Source organism: Bufo gargarizans, chromosome 9, assembly GCF_014858855.1.
Source record: "Bufo gargarizans isolate SCDJY-AF-19 chromosome 9, ASM1485885v1, whole genome shotgun sequence".
NCBI classification, from domain to species: domain Eukaryota; kingdom Metazoa; phylum Chordata; class Amphibia; order Anura; family Bufonidae; genus Bufo; species Bufo gargarizans.
Genome location: NC_058088.1, coordinates 86,565,146 through 86,581,397, shown reverse-complemented (window position 1 = coordinate 86,581,397; position 16,252 = coordinate 86,565,146). Strand labels below are relative to the sequence as shown.

The 16,252-nt window shown below is 41.6% G+C and overlaps 1 protein-coding gene across 5 annotated transcripts in view; it reads left to right on the top strand.

Annotated features, from left to right (window-relative positions):
- The window catches only part of COL4A5 (collagen type IV alpha 5 chain), a 145,117-nt gene that overhangs the window by 64,071 nt on the left and 64,794 nt on the right, over nucleotides 1-16,252 (top strand). For all 5 annotated transcript variants that reach the window (XM_044305841.1, XM_044305838.1, XM_044305840.1 and 2 more), the window contains exons 11-24: nucleotides 783-818; nucleotides 1,328-1,369; nucleotides 1,522-1,614; nucleotides 2,842-2,895; nucleotides 3,917-3,973; nucleotides 4,483-4,527; nucleotides 4,606-4,659; nucleotides 6,386-6,427; nucleotides 6,874-7,000; nucleotides 9,506-9,679; nucleotides 9,982-10,065; nucleotides 11,123-11,215; nucleotides 13,630-13,700; nucleotides 14,025-14,216. In XM_044305841.1, coding sequence (XP_044161776.1) covers nucleotides 783-818; nucleotides 1,328-1,369; nucleotides 1,522-1,614; nucleotides 2,842-2,895; nucleotides 3,917-3,973; nucleotides 4,483-4,527; nucleotides 4,606-4,659; nucleotides 6,386-6,427; nucleotides 6,874-7,000; nucleotides 9,506-9,679; nucleotides 9,982-10,065; nucleotides 11,123-11,215; nucleotides 13,630-13,700; nucleotides 14,025-14,216 — 1,164 coding nt within the window. The remainder of the gene's footprint in view (nucleotides 1-782; nucleotides 819-1,327; nucleotides 1,370-1,521; nucleotides 1,615-2,841; nucleotides 2,896-3,916; nucleotides 3,974-4,482; nucleotides 4,528-4,605; nucleotides 4,660-6,385; nucleotides 6,428-6,873; nucleotides 7,001-9,505; nucleotides 9,680-9,981; nucleotides 10,066-11,122; nucleotides 11,216-13,629; nucleotides 13,701-14,024; nucleotides 14,217-16,252) is intronic.

Below are 16,252 nucleotides of genomic sequence, written 5' to 3'. Positions count from 1 at the left end.
AGTGTAGTGTCATCTGTGAAAATTTTACTATGCAAGCCTTCTACAAGATCATTAATAAATATATTGAAGGGAATAGGGCCCAATACTGACCCCTGAGGTACTCCACTAGTGACAGTGACCCAATCTGAGTGTGTACCGTTAATAACCACCCTCTGTTTTCTATCATTGAGCCAGTTACTTACCCACTTACAGACGTTTTCTCCCAGTCTGAGCATTCTCATTTTATATACTAACCATTTATGCGGTACAGTGTCAAATGCTTTGGAGAAGTCCAGATATACGACATCCACTGATTCGCCGCTGTCAAGTCTAGAACTTACCTCCTTATAGAAACTGATTAAATTCGTTTGGCATGACCGATCCCTCATGAAGCCATGTATAACCTTCAATGAAGCAGAACATCCTCCTTGCACAGTATTTTGCTGCAATATATATAAATATTTAAGTTTCCTATTATGGGACATTTTTGGCAGTTGTTTTTAAAGCTTGTTAGAAAAGTAAAGTGAGAAAATTACCAATTTAAACTTAGTCTGTTCATTTTAATCAGTCACAGCATATAATAAATGAGTGAACCTGCAAAATTGTTCTGTGTAGATGATCTAATCATTGAGTCATGACAATCCCTTACACACTTCTCTGGAGGATCTACAGTAGACTTTCTTTTATCCACATCCTCTACCCTCCCTGGTAATAGTAATTACCTGCTTATAGTAAACTAGTACCATTTTTCATGGTAGACATTTCATTTGGTTTAGGGTAACATTTAATATTTTATGTTTTAGGGACCTCCAGGATCCCCTGGAACTCCAGGAGCAAAGGTGAGACTTATCCAGTTCTATTTTAAAGGGGTCGTCTCATCTGAAACATTGGTGGCATATCGCAAGGAACGGGACCCAGAAGTGAGCAGAGAGCAGCTGCTCATATATCGCTATCCTCCATTAATGTCTATCGGATTGACGAAAATAGCTGAGCGCTGGTTTGCCTATTTCCAGCAGTCCCATACAAATGAATGAAGTGGTGGGCATGCTTGCGCTCTCCATTCATCTCTATTAGATTTGTGAAAAATAGCCACGTGCTCGCTTTTTTCGGAACTCCCATAGACATGAATATAGAGCATGCCGTGCATGCACTGTGTGTTCGCCTTTACTTTCAGGGGCCCGATTTAGAAATAGATGCGATTTGTTTCAGAAGCGGGACCCGCACCTATATGACTTTGATGGCATATTCTAACCCATATCCCAGATGAAACAACCCAGCCCAAGAATTTGAATATTTTTTTAATTCCATTTTATGTTGATATTAACGACTTCCAATTTGATTTCATTAGGGTAACATGGGCTTAAATTTCCAAGGATCAAAAGGAGAAAAGGTATGTAAACTATCAAGTTATGCTAGAGACACATTATATTTCAGGTTATTATTATAGTGTTAGAGGTTTTTTAGCATTGGGATATGGTCACGCTAAAAGCTAGATCTTCATAAGCTTGTTATGTTGAAAATAGACTTATGGTTCATTTGTAGGGTGACTCTGGACTTCAAGGACCTCCTGGACCTCCCGGACAGTCAACAGAACAGAAGGAACCAGGGGATAGTCAAGTCCAAAAAGGAGAGAAGGTTTGAACCATGACTTTATTATGTAGTAATATGACAGCACATATATATTCACACATATGCTTTTGGTTGCAATTTGGTCCCTGAGCACACTACACCTCACCCATGTGTTCATAGACAAGTCTGTGAAAACAAGCATTGTCCCATCTGCAGCTGTAGTCACAAGAGGCTGGTACCTATAGGGAGGCCTCTATGAAGTGTGAGTGCCATACTGTATGTGCTATTTAGAAAAACCTTTGTTCCTTTTGCCTTAAAGTGAATGTCAGCCCTTAAATACCATTTTGCTTTTTAGTCTAAATAATATAAAAAATCTGTGCTGAATAGTTTCTTTATATATCTATATAGTAATTGGTGCCTTGCTTTTTCTTAGTTTTTTCAACTGCATAAAATAAAACATGTTTTTTTTCCTGCAGCCACCATAATTATTATTATTATTATTATTATTATTACTACTATACTGTGAGCTCAATGTGTGTATGCAGTTAGCTCCCCCTGGTGGTGACCTCTAGTGGCAGCCAGCATATTATATTTTACCTCTATGTCTATGCAGGGAACTTGGAGCTCTGTATCAGAGAAACAGATCTTCAACTGCTATAAGGACATATTAAGACATTAAAGGGGTATTCCGGTTGTTTGAGGTTAGAGGATAGGGGATAACTGTTAGACCTCACCGATCACAAGAACGACAGCCCTGTACCCCCTGCAGCTTAGGGAGTTCCGGAGACAGCCGAGTACAGCTAGTATATTAATTTAAGTTTCTGCTCATACTGGGCTTTGAAGTCAAGGAGGCGGTCAAACAGCAGCTCCGACACCATGTTCAATGTGACAGGTTTCTTTTAAATTTGCTTATTCAGATTTTAATTTTAAACCTTTGTAACCTGGAGACTCCGTGACCAATGATCCCTTCCTAGGGAGCCCTTACAAGTCATCTATACTGTAAAACTATTACAGTTGTTTCCTGTAGAGCCCTTTGCAGATTCAAAGCTTGCTAGGAAACGTGCTTGGAAAAATTATGGTGTGCTCATTTTTACAGAACAGCAGTAATTTTTTACATAGTAACAAATAGGACTTTTAGGGGTTCTATATTTACTGTTTAGGGATAAACCATACATTTGTTTGAGATTCTTTTTTTTTTTTCATATGGCAACATGCAATATTTCTTGTGTGTTTATGTTTGTCCAGTGGAATATATATGGTAGACCATAATGATATCCAATTCTTTCCTATTAGGGTTCACAAGGTGGGCCAGGATTTTCTGGACCGCCCGGACCTCCGGGTCCTCCTGTAAGTAGTGGGAATTGTGTGACATGAAAACAGTAATAACTTGTTCATCTTATTAAATATTTCAGATAATCATAATAATTTCCTGAAATAAACCCTGAATACTATTTTAAATATGAGAGGCTTCACTTTTGTTAATATTTCCTATTTACATGTAACATACATGAATAATAACAGCAAAAAATACTAAAAGAAACAAGCTTTTAATTTTTCCCATAAAAATATTTTGTTAAAACTCAATAAAAAATCCCACAATAAATATAAGTAATTTAGTGACTTATATTTATTGTGGGATTTTTTTTTATTGATTTTCAATAAAATATTTTTATAGAGCTAATTAAAAGCTTTTTTCTTTTAGAATTTTGAGAAGTTTAACTATTTCTAGTAATGGATTGGGTGTTACAGATTAAGGGTCCATTCACACGTCCGTTGTTTCTTTCCTGATCTGTTCCGTTTTTTGCGGAACAGATCAGGACCAGATCTGGACCCATTCATTTTCAATGGGTCCTGGAAAAAATCGGACAGCACAATGTGGGCTGTCCGTTTCCGTTGTTCCGTTCCGCATGTCCGTTTAAATATAAAACATGTCCTATTCTTTTCTGCAAAATTCGGATCCTGGTACAATACAAAGTCAATGGATCCGCAAAAAACGGATGACATTCGTATGTCATCCGTTTTATACGGAATCCGTTCCTGGAAACACATAACAATTTATTTTTTTTTATATTTTTTTTCAAAGAAATCCAAACAACTTTATTTGATTATTGAAATTTATACATGTTTCCGTTTTTTGCGGATCCGCAAAAAACGGATGACATACGGATGACATACGGAAACATTTTCAGGAACAACGGATCCGCAAAAAACGGACCGAAAAGCGGGATATAGGAAAATACTGACGTGTGAATGTAGCCTAAAGGATGTTTCATGTGGATATGCATAATAATCAGTATACATATAATACAGTCAAGATAATATTATTTATAGTAAATTGTATAATAAATACTCATATTTATCTGTTTAGGGTCCTTCTGGAGGTATTAAAGGACAAAAAGGACAACCAGGAGACCTAGGAAAAATAGTAAGTATTTCCACCCAGAATTTTATAGGGGTTGTCCCATGAAGACGATCACTTGAGTGTATGGACATCTTAGAGAAGGTCCTCCTAAGATGCATAGCTCAACACTCTCCAAACAGTTGTTCTCAGTCTGGTGTAATGCATGGACAGCCATTTATGACCACTGGGGTTTCCTGAGCGGATCCCACAGGAATTAGTTGACTATCAGTCTGGTTCTAGTAAAGATACATTTCTATATTGGGGAGAATTTACTAATCTAAATGCGCCAGAATTCAGGCCCAGTTTGCATAAAATACTGGTGTACGTGCCTTGCGCCAGGTTTATTGTGTTTTATATAGGTTTTGCTCCTCACTAGACCGTTTTTAAAGTGTCTAGAAAAGGATGTGTGACTTAGAGAAGTGTTAAAACAGTGTTAAAACATTTTGTCACAAATAGTAAGTAAGGCAACCAAAAGCCTCTGTGAAAAATTAGCAAAATGACAAATCTTTTAAATATCTAATTGTGACAAACAGGGAAAGCCTGGGAAAGAAGGACGGAGTGGTCTTCCTGGTACTGAGGTTAGTATCAATTATATCCAAATCTGTATTATCTATGTCAAATTAAAATAAATTAATAAATGTACATTTTGTTTTCAGGGTCTTCCTGGAGATCGTGGTTTTCCAGGAAATTCTGGTAGAGATGGTGAGAAGGTAAGTAATGTTGACATTTATGATACGAGACTCAGTCATCTAGTAGACCTACGTCTACTAGATGACTACGTAATACATAATCTAGTGTAACGATCCAGCAGGTGTGAACCCACTGTGCCACTAACTGGCAATACTCCGGAGGGGTGTAACTAAGCAACACCTGGTATTCACTAGAGCCTCAGATGGGCTTGGGCTGAATGTAGTTGCCAGGGGCTACTCCAGAGCGTAAACCGAGTCAGTGGCAGCTGGTCCAGCAGACCAGGAGGTACCTGAAATAGGTACCGGCAGGAAGCATAACATACAAGATATGACACAAGGCAAGGTAAAAAGCATGGTCAAGGCATAGCAAGGTACAGGACATGGATGAGGCATGGCATGGAACAAAACAAGAACAAGACAAAGCGAAATACAGGACATGGATGAGGTATGGCATGAAACAAGACGAGACAGAAAATGGGCATTCCCCCTCTGGGGAACACAAGAACCCTCCGAATATAGGACAGACATGAACAGAACATGGACAGAAGCAGAGGCACTACAGGACAGATATGGGACAGGATACAATGGAAGCAGTTAAACACTGCCAGGCTCTCAGATGCAGTTAAGCACTGCCAGGCTCTCAGACTCAGTTACGCACTGCTAGGCGATCAGATGCAGTTACGCACTGCTAGGCGAACATGGACAAGACATAGATAATAAACAAGATACAGAGCAGGAACCGAGCATAATACAGGGAAGATACAGATCAGGCAAGGATAAACAAGATACAGAATACAACAATGTAAAACCAGGCGGAGCCATACAAACGGGCAGATGGTAAGACCCCTTTGGTCAGCTGCAAGAAACTACACCTAGAATGAAAATTGACAGACTGACCCCAAGCCCTACAGCTCACAGGAACTTAAGGCTGCATAACGAGGCACCTGAGAAGCCCCACCCAGGCTCAGAACAGGGAAGTTAACCTCAACAGAAGCATGCACAGAGCTTACAGGCAGAAGTGCCAGCATCCACAGAACACCGCAGCCAGTACGCCAGAGCACAACGAGCCTGAACACAACAGAAACAGACAGGAGGATAGCAAAACACTCACAGGCAGTTGACAACAGACACCGCAGCTAGCACGCAGCCCCTAACAGCCAGCCTGCACAGGAGGCAACCTGCAGTCAGCATGCTAGGGAGCCTGCAGGCAGCCTACACCGACACCACAGTCACTGTGACATCTAGTACATGATCTTTCTAACAAAGCTAGAAGCAGTCATGTTCCCCACATGGATCTATAGATCTCCCGATTCATTGCTCCAATTGCCCTGCTAGCTGGCAGCCCAGGGGGGCTTGTCTTTTCTCAGGGGGTGTGCCCTGTCTGCTGCAGCTTGTGGCATTTGAAGGATGGAACTGAGCATGTGTGTCGATCTTAGTGAAGGAGACAGAGAAATTAGAGAAAGAACAAACAGTAGGTGGTGCTATAAAGGTACACTTACTCAGTGACTACTAAATTTTACTTACATGCAATTGCAAAAGTATTCTGATCCAGGTGCTGGTTTGAAAACTGTAAAATATTTTTTGTGCAACAACCCCTTTAATGACTTAAGACATTCTCCCCTCTTTAATACACCGGACCATGGCAGCATAGTATGCTGACAGATCCGCTTTAAACTCTTTATGTGATCTGGTAATGAATTCCTGCAGCTTATGGAGCTCTATTTAATACAGTGAGTTTCATTTTCAGGGTCAAAAAGGTGACCGAGGATTCCCTGGACCTCCTGGACAGGTAATAGATGTCATACATGCATTTGCCCTAGGCCATTATGGTAATTCCAATGCATCTAGCACTAGTTGCCAGCAGAGACCATAAGTAGTCTGTGTACAGTAGTCTGTATTCCGTATATGTGGAGCATGTAGTGAGCTGTCACTTAGTCCATTCTCACATGGCAGCTCAGTTAATACTAGTTCTGTGCATATAGTAACGGTTGACATAAATGTTCTGCTGAAGGCAGCCCTTACCACTGAGGGTAGCCCTGTGCTATTACCTGTGATACCCTTGTTCCTTATGGAAGTAATACAAGTAATAGGTATTTAGTACATACGTGGATGCCTTTGTGGTATTTGTGGGATTGAAGTGGTTCTGTTAAATTACTTAAAAAATAATACGGTTTAAAGTATACTTGTTTTGGCTAAGTAGGTCTAACTCTGCATTTATTATTTCAATATTCATAGGTGATTTCTGGACCAGAACCAACCATTGGACCAAAAGGAAACACTGGACCTCCAGGATTCCCTGGAGATAAAGGAGAACGTGGCTTTCCAGGATTACTAGGTCCACCTGGTCTTCCAGGAACCCCAGGTGAGTCTGTGACAGATTTATGTAAAATTTACCTTACAGTTTATATGAGAAATCAAGTGAAGAGTTGGAGTCTAATCATGACCAGAACCTCACCCGTTAAAGCATTGGTTTGTGATCGAGAACTGCTCTTACTACTGTAATAGGGACCTGGAAGTTGCAGCCATTGTCATCAGCTACTGTATGTTGCAGGCAAATATACATTCTCTTTAGTCTCTGAACATGTATGCAGATACACAAAGAGAAGGCACTCCTACACTAATATAGTAAAGCCTACATGACACACTAACATTGGTGACTCCTCTTAAGGGCTCGTTCACACGACCGTGCCGTTTTTTGCGGTCCGCAAAACACAGATGGCGCCCGTGTGCCTTCTGCAATTTGCGGAACGGAACAGGAGGCCTATTATAGAAATGCCTATTCTTGTCCGCAAAACGGACAAGAATAGGACAGGACTCATAATTTTTGCTGGGCCACAGAACGGAGCAACGGATCCGGATAGCACACAGAGTGCTGTCCACATCTTTTGCGGACCCATTGAAATGAATGGTTCCATATACAGACCGTATGCGGAACGTAGAAAACGGCCCATATACGGAACGCAGTATACGTTCATGTGAACAAGCCCTAAGGCTGTATTACATCCCGATGTGGCAGATGATTGTCGGGAAGGAAGCGTTCCCTCCCGGCAATCACCTGCTCAGTAGCAGAGGAGACATTTGCTATTACATGTAGTGATCTCCTCTGCAGCACAGAAGGAGCGATGGCATAGCCATGCTGTATAGAAGTTTGCCGGTGGCAGATCATGATTAGACACCACGATCTGCTGCCTGCAAATGATAATTTTTTTAACATGTCAAGAGATTTGGATTGCCAAATGTTTGAGCAATTAGGCCTCTTTCACACGGGCGTTGCGTGTGAGGGCCGGATAGTATGCGGGTGCGCGAATGCAAAATGTTTTAATGCGTTTTGCACGCGCGTGAGAAAAATCAGCATGTTTTTTTAACCCCTCTATCCCTAATTTACTTAGCATTCTGTATGAGGAATGCTATTATTTTCCCTTATAACCATGTTATAAGGGTAGATAATAAAGATCGGGTCCCCATACCGATCGTCACCTAGCAACTGTGCGTGAAAATCACACTGCATCCGCACTTACTTGCGGATGCTTGCGATTTTCACACAGCCCCATTCACTTCTATGGGGCCTGAGTTGCGTGAAAAAACACACAATATAGAGCTTTCTGCGATTTTCACAAGTGATACATAGAAATGAATGGGTCCGGATTCAGTGGAAAACTTACCCGTGTGAAAGAGGCCTTACACTGCAAGATGATTGCTAATGAGCTTTTATGCAAACACTTGTTAGCGATTATCTGCTGAAAAATTGGGCAGTGTAATACAGGCTTTAGTGTTTTCCTAATTTCATCAGCAGAGAACTGCATTGTGGGCCATGATGCCGGTTATGATGTGATGGTTAAGGCCTCTGATCAGCTGCTTGTGAATAAAGACCAGGGGTGGCCTGCTAGATTATTGTTTTTTGGTTAGGTTTTTCAAGTTTAGAAACAGAAAAACAGAAACAGAAAAATAAAACAAGCATCTCAGGTTCTGGCAAAAATGCAACCTGCCCGAACCTGAGATGGATGCTCCTCCACTACAGATGTGAACCTAGTCTTAAACAGTAGACGAATACTATTCTCAGCCACTACCCAACTGATGCCTGGGGGTACCAGGATTTGGACCCTTACCAATGTAATATTGATGACCTACCTCACAGGTAGGTCATCAATGTTATATTCCAAGACAACCCCTTTAAATGGGATCAGTGTTGTTGCACACAACTTTACATAAATCAATAGTACACGCAAATGTAAGCAAATTTGTAATATATTTTATCACAGCAAAGTGCCTTGTTCTAGAGCTATTCCCTCTCTTCTAAACTAACTTTCGGAAATATGTGATAAAGCAGTCTTGTTAAAACCAAGATGGAAAGATCACTTTACATCATCCCATAGAAGTCTATGAAAAAGGGAGGGAGTGGAGGAGGGAGAGAGTCATTCTGAGTGAGTGAGTGAATGTTAGGAAGCAGACTCTCCTGTCTCCATCTGTACTCTGTGGTAAGACATCATATAAAGTAGTGTCTGCTCACCAGCTCAGAGACACCTGAGAATTAAAGGTGCAGCATGCAAAGAAGAAAACAGCTAAAAAAAATGCCAAATACAAGTTATATAATGTATACGCCTATATAATCCTACATAGACTATCACTATTATTACATTAGACTAATTAAAACAGTCTGTGTAAGTTTCTGATTTTTGTACCACTTTCTTACTTTGATAATACAATTAATATATATACAGTATAATACAATACATATCCAACATGCACAGTAATACTGTATAATGATTAATATATATGTGATTTGAATTCCCAGCATCAAATTTATGGGCAGTCTCTAATATTTAGAAGTAGTACAGTATGTGGAAATGTATGTTTTTTTTTTGTGTAGGTTCTTCTGCCACGGGTCCTCCAGGGGACCCTGGCTTTCCTGGAGAAAGAGGACAGAAAGGAGATCAAGGGTCTCCAGGAATATCTATACCAGGTTCTCCTGGTGAAGATGGTAGTTCTGGATTTCCTGGACCTCCAGGACCACCTGGACCTCCAGGGTCTTCAGATCCTTCTAGTAAGTATCTGGACTGCTTCTTAATGTACAATGTCCTTCACAACACTTTATAGTTCAGTTGGTCCATTTGTAAGATTAAACCTAAAAAGGAGTTCAGGGAGTCTTTTACCTATGGCATACCAATGTTAGAAAATCGATGCTAGTTATGGAATAACATTGTTTGCTCCTATCTGCTCAAATTGCTATGCATTGCATCCTGTTCAATTGCAGCAACACATAACCTACCCTAAATCAGGACCCCTAGTATGGCTGTGTTATTTGTGGTCATCTCAGTGCTTCTGATTATTTTTTCTCATACTCAGTTGGAGAGCTATGTATGCCAGGACCACAGGGCTTTCCAGGCTCCCAAGGCAATCCAGGTCTTAATGGGGAAAGAGGACAAAAAGGTAATGTTTTCAGTGTTTGTTAGACTTGTCTACAGTGGTGTAACTAGAGTGTTATGGGCCCCGGTGCAAACTTTGGATTAGCCCCCCCCAGATATGTGCCTCCTCACAGTAGTAATGCCCAGTTGTGTGCCCCCTCACAATAGTAATGCCCAGATATGTGCCTCCTCACAGTGGTTATGGCCAGATATGTGCCCCCTCACAGTAGTTATGCCCACTTATGTGCCCCCTTACAGTAGTTATGCCCTCAAAGTAGTTATGGCAGATTAGGTGCCCCTTCAGTAAAAATGCCCACTTTTGTACCCTCTGAATCTTGTTGTGGCCCCCTTTTGCCTCCAGTCTGCAGCTTTATGAAAAAAAAAACCACATACTTACCTTCTTCCCTAAAGACGCGCTCCCACACTCACATCGCGCTGCTGGCTGTGCTGGAGGCCGATTCCCGGGCTTTCAGCGCTCCTCCCACAGCCAGCAGCGCGATGTGCGGCCTGCAGGGGGAGTGCTGGAGCTCAGAAGAAAAGTGAAGCAGGAAGTCGGAGACGACAGCCCGGCAGGTGACAAGAACTGCGAGGTGAGTATGCCCGCCACCCTCTTACCTCTGCGCCCCCTCTTGTCTGTGCGCCTGGGGCGCATAATATACATGTTTGAAGAGCACTCTGACGGGGCCCGGCATTGTCACTGTACTTCATGCCAGGCCCCGTCAGAGCTCTCCCATTACATGTGAGCGCAGTTGGCCACCTCCCCCCTCCAGGCCCGATTACGCCCCTGCTTGTCTGGCTTTCTAGAAGACATACTGATATTATATGAAGTAGGTTAAATTCAACTTTTAAAACCTCTTTTGGAGATACCACTGTATAAGTCTTTTCCAGTAGCCAACAAATCTTAATCATTCATACTTATTATATGGAAAAAGTAAGGAACCACGGGTATGCATATGATAAATAACACAACTTGACAAAGATGTAACATCACAATGATATCGATGTCTGCAGAACTTACGTGTGGCCTACGTCTTTATATAGCTATGCAGTTAATGCATTGTAATAATGTTATATGCCTACAGGTGACAAGGGAGATACCTGCTTCAACTGTATAGGAAATGAAATTAATGGCCAGAAAGGGGAACCTGGCCCTGCTGGTCCTCCTGGAAATCCAGGTAAATGGGGTTTTTGATTCTTGTAAAATTGGAGGAGAAAAAAATTGTTTGTTTGCAGATAGATCTATAATATTATTTAAACATTTCTCTTACCAGTGTTTTAAAGGGTCATCAGAGAAATGGGTATTAAGCCGACTGATGTTAGTGATGTGCTAATGTCAGCTGAACATAACTATATTAGTGCCATCTCACTGCCTAAAGCCTTTATTGAGAAAAACTAACTTTTATAATATGCAAATTAGCCTCTAGGAGCCAGGCCAGCGTTGGTCTCCTGTCTGCCGGGGAAATCTCACGCCTGCGCCGTCCCGTTCAGTATTCGGCGCAGGCACAGTGAGGGAAGGACGCTCGCCGGCAGCCAGCTTCCTCACGGCAATGTATTCAGGTGCAACACCCCCCTGCTCCTAGAGGCTCATTTGCATATGACAAAAGTTAGTTTTTCTAAATAACGGCGGCACATAGTGACATGGGACTAATATAGTTATGTTCAGCTGACATTAGCACATCGCTAATGTCAGCCAGGTTAGTACCCATTTTTCTGATGACAGAAACCCTTTAAGTAACTAGTAATCCCATTTACACAAGAACAGTTTATTCATTCTCTGTGCATCCCTCTGGCTCTACTTTCTAGCTGTTTAGAGTCTGTAATGAAAAGCTGCTATCTGCTGATGAAAGGAGAACATTATATAAGAGATATTCAGCTTTCACCAGCAGATGGCAGGCTGCATTACAAACAGCAGTCCAGTCAGAGAAGAGGGAGGGAGACAGATTTTCTGACCAATCATTGGTCAGAAGGCCGTTTACACACAGAGATCTTTTGTTATGCACACCAACTATTGGTCTGATTGGACAGAGATTGGTCAGATAATGTGTTGGTGTAAAGCAGCCCCTACTGCTGACTGGAGCAGTCTTGTCCTGCTGTGCCCAAATCTGCTCAAATAAGCAAGAAGAAAGTCATGTTTGACTTTTGTGTGTCATATATATATTCATACACATGTGTGGGTGAATGTATCCATATGTACTGTATGTTTATGTGTAAGTCACATTGTGTGTAATATATATATATATATATATCTCACAGCAAAAATACACTGCCTGTCCAAAAGAAAAGTCGCCACCTGGATTTAACTAAGCAAATAGTTATGCGCCTCCTATTGGATAATTACTGCATGGGCGATTATCTTTCAGCTGGCAATAAGTTATTTAACCCCAACTGGTGCAATGAGTTGCTTCTCATTTCTTAAACAACCATGTCGAAAGACACATCTCGTGGTCGTGGAAAAGATGTTAGTCTGTTTGAGAAGGGTCAAATCATTGGCATGCATCAAGCAGAGAAAACATCTAAGGAGATTGCAGAAACGACAAAAATTGGGTTAAGAACTGTCCAACACATTATTAAAAACTGGAAGGATAGTGGGAACGCATCGTATTCGAAGAAGAAATGTGGCGGGAAAAAATCCTGAATGATCGTGATCGGCGATCACTTAAACGTTTGGTGAAATCAAATCGAAGAAAAACAACAGGAGAACTCAGTGCTATGTTTAATAGTGAAAGTACGAGCATTTCCACACACACAATACAAAGGGAACTCAAGGGATTGGGACTGAACAGCTGTGTAGCTGTAAGAAAACCACTAATCAGGGAGGCAAACCAGAAAAAAAGGCTACAATTTGCTAGGGAGCATAAAGATTGGACTCTGGAGCAATGGAAGAAGGTAATGTGGTCTGATGAGTCCAGATTTACCCTGTCACAGAGTGATGGGCGCATCAGGGTAAGAAGAGAGACAGATGAAGTGTTGCACCCATCATGCCTAGTGCCTACTGTACCAGCCTGTGGGGGCAGTGCTATGATCTGGGGTTGCTGCAGTTGGTCAGGTCTAGGTTCAGCAACAGTATGAGCTCCAAGAATGAGGTCAGATGACTACCTGAACATACTGAATGACCAGGTTATTCCATCAATGGATTTTTTCTTCCCTGATGGCACGGGCATATTCCAAGATGACAATGCCAGGATTCATCGGGCTCAAATTGTGAAAGAGTGATTCAGCGAGCATGAGACATCATTTTCACACATGGATTGGCCATCAGAGTCCAGACCTTAACCCCATAGAGAATCTTTGGGATGTGCTGGAGAAGGCTTTGCGTAGCAGTCAGACTCTGCCATCATCAATGCAAGATCATGGTGAAAAATGTATGCAACACTGGATGGAAATAAATCTTGTGACATTGCAGAAGCTTATCGAAACAATGCCACAGCGAATACGTGCCTTAATGAAAGCTAAAGGCGGTCCAACGAAATATTAGAGTGTGTGACCTTTTCTTTTTTTTGCAGTGTATTTGCAAAGTATCTACCTGCTAGTGTCATACTGGGTATATTAGCCATTTGTGTACATCTCACATATTTTCTTATTTTGATAGGGTTGCCTGGTTATTCAGGACAAAAAGGTGATCCTGGTCTTCCCGGTTTGTTGGGTCCTCCTGGACAACCAGTAAGTATTGGATTTTGTGCATGTCTATTACTTTAAAACAAATGTACCCAGTTTTATCAGCAGTGCTTGTGATGAATATTATTGAATTCTGAAAGGGATCAGCGTCAAAAAAACCAGTTTAGCAGATCTCCAGGATTTTGAAGACACCACTGTCTAAAAAAACCCTCTTCCAATGCTGGCAGATAAAATGAAGGCATTATTCTGAATATGTAAAAAGAAGAAATGTTATCTGTGCACATTACTAAATGTACTAACCAGCGTATGTGAGATATGGCAACAAGAAGTGTGATTAGTAAATAATACCTGTATCTCTGTGCCACACAGGGATTTCCCGGTTCTTCTGGTAACCCTGGCCGCCCTGGGCCTAAAGGAGATTCTGGTGACGTGATTGCACTACCTGGACTGAAAGGAGATAAAGGTGACACTGGATTCCCAGGTCCAGCTGGAAGCCCAGGCCTTGATGGTCTTCCTGGAAGAGATGGAATTCCAGGAATTCCTGGGCCTAAGGGAGAGCCGGTATGTATGTTTTATGTAGACACCATTTTCTGTCAATGGAGCATGTCCCAGCACACTATGTCCATGGTCCAGTCAGTGCTGATGGTATCAGTGTGTGTGGGGACACTCCCTGTTCAGGAGTATAATGGAAACATCCACTTGTCCGTTTATTGAAACATTTCCAGGAGGAATAGTAGAGTAGTGGCACATTGTGCAGATTCTCCAGTATTATTTCCTATGTCAGAAGAGCTGATCTCTTAATGTTGCTCTGTATGCAAAGTCGCCAAAACCCTATGCATAAGCACTGTTTTACTGATTAATAATAAAGTGACTAATTATAGCTGAACCCTCAAGGATTATAATGATTTATTCTAGCAAGTAATTTCATGAAATAGAACTCTTTAGTCTTAAGTCTATACTTATCTAGGCTTTGCATTTCATAGTTTGTGGAAACAATACATGTCAAGAGATATAGCAGTGCTCCAGACAAAAAAAAAATACCTGGTAGCCATTGGCTCCTGAACTGAAAAATTTAGGAGCCAAATCAAATTTTTAGTCGCCAAATCGAAACCGAATCAAAATTTTGGTATCGTGACAACGCTACTCCAATCAGATCGGCATAGGGTTGTTTTGATACCAAAATTTTGATTCGCTTTCGTCACCATAAAAAAAGTATTGCGATACTCAATACCGCGCAAAAAAAACAAAACAAAAAAAAAAAAACACCAAAAAAAGCTGCGTGCATTTCGCATTTTATGAAACATTCGGCCCATAATAGAACAGTCTTATCCTATATTTTTGGGGTGACAAGGTGACTAAAAAATGGTGAATGCTCACCGCATAGGAGATATTTTTTAATAATTTAATAGTTTGGACAGCGCTATGTAATATGTTTATTTATTCTTTATATATTTTATATGTAAAATTGGGAAAGGGGGGATTTAAACTTAATATTTTAGGGTACTTTCACACTAGCGTTTTTCTTTTCCGGCATAGAGTTCCGTCCTAGGGGCTCAATATCGGAAAAGAACTGATCAGGCATATCCCTATGCATTCTGAATAGAGTTATCCGTTCAGGATGCATCAGGATGTCTTCAGTTCAGTCATTTTGACTGATCAGGCAAAAGGTAAAAGCGCAGCATGCTATGGTTTTATCTCCGGCGAAAAAAAAACCTGAAGATTTGCCTGAATGCCGGATCCGGCGTTTTTTCCCATAGGAATGTATTAGTGCCGGATCTGGCATTCAAAATACCGGAATGCACCCGCACTAAATCCGGACCCATTCATTTCTATGGGGCTGTGTACATGAGGGGTGATTTTCACACATCACTTGTGCGCTGCGTGAAAATCGCAGCATGCTCTATGTTGTGCGTTTTTCACGCAACGCAGGCCCCATAGAAGCTAATGGGGCTGCGTGAAAATCGCAAGCATCCGCAAGCAAGTGCGGATGCGGTACGATTTTCACTCATGGTTGCTAGGATGAAAGTCTATTCACTGTATTATTTAATACAGAATGCTTAGTAGAAGGTCAATATAATAAACATTGGTGGCGCAGTGCCGCTCCCCCAACACCCCAGTATGATAAACATTGGTGGCGTAGTGCGCCCCCCAACACCCCAGTTTGATAAACATTGGTGGCGCAGTGTGCCCCCCTCAATATAAAACATTGGTGGCGCAGTGCGCACCCCCCCAACACCCCAGTATAATAAACATTGGTGGCGCAGTGTGCCCCCCTCAATATAATAAACATTGGTGGCGCAGTGTGCACCCCCCCCCAACACCCCAGTATAATAAACATTGGTGGTGCAGTGTGCCCCCCCTCAATATAATAAACATTGGTGGCGCAGTGGGCAGTGCCAATGAGGGTTAAAAAATAAAAAAATAATTAACTCACCTCCTCCAATTGATCGTCTCCTATTCTTTCTTCAGGACCTGTGGTGACATCACTGTGCTCATCACATGATACATCACATGATTCATCACCATGGTAATGGACCATGTGATGAGCTCAGTGACATCACCACAGGTCCTGAAGAAAGAACAGGAGACCGGCAGCT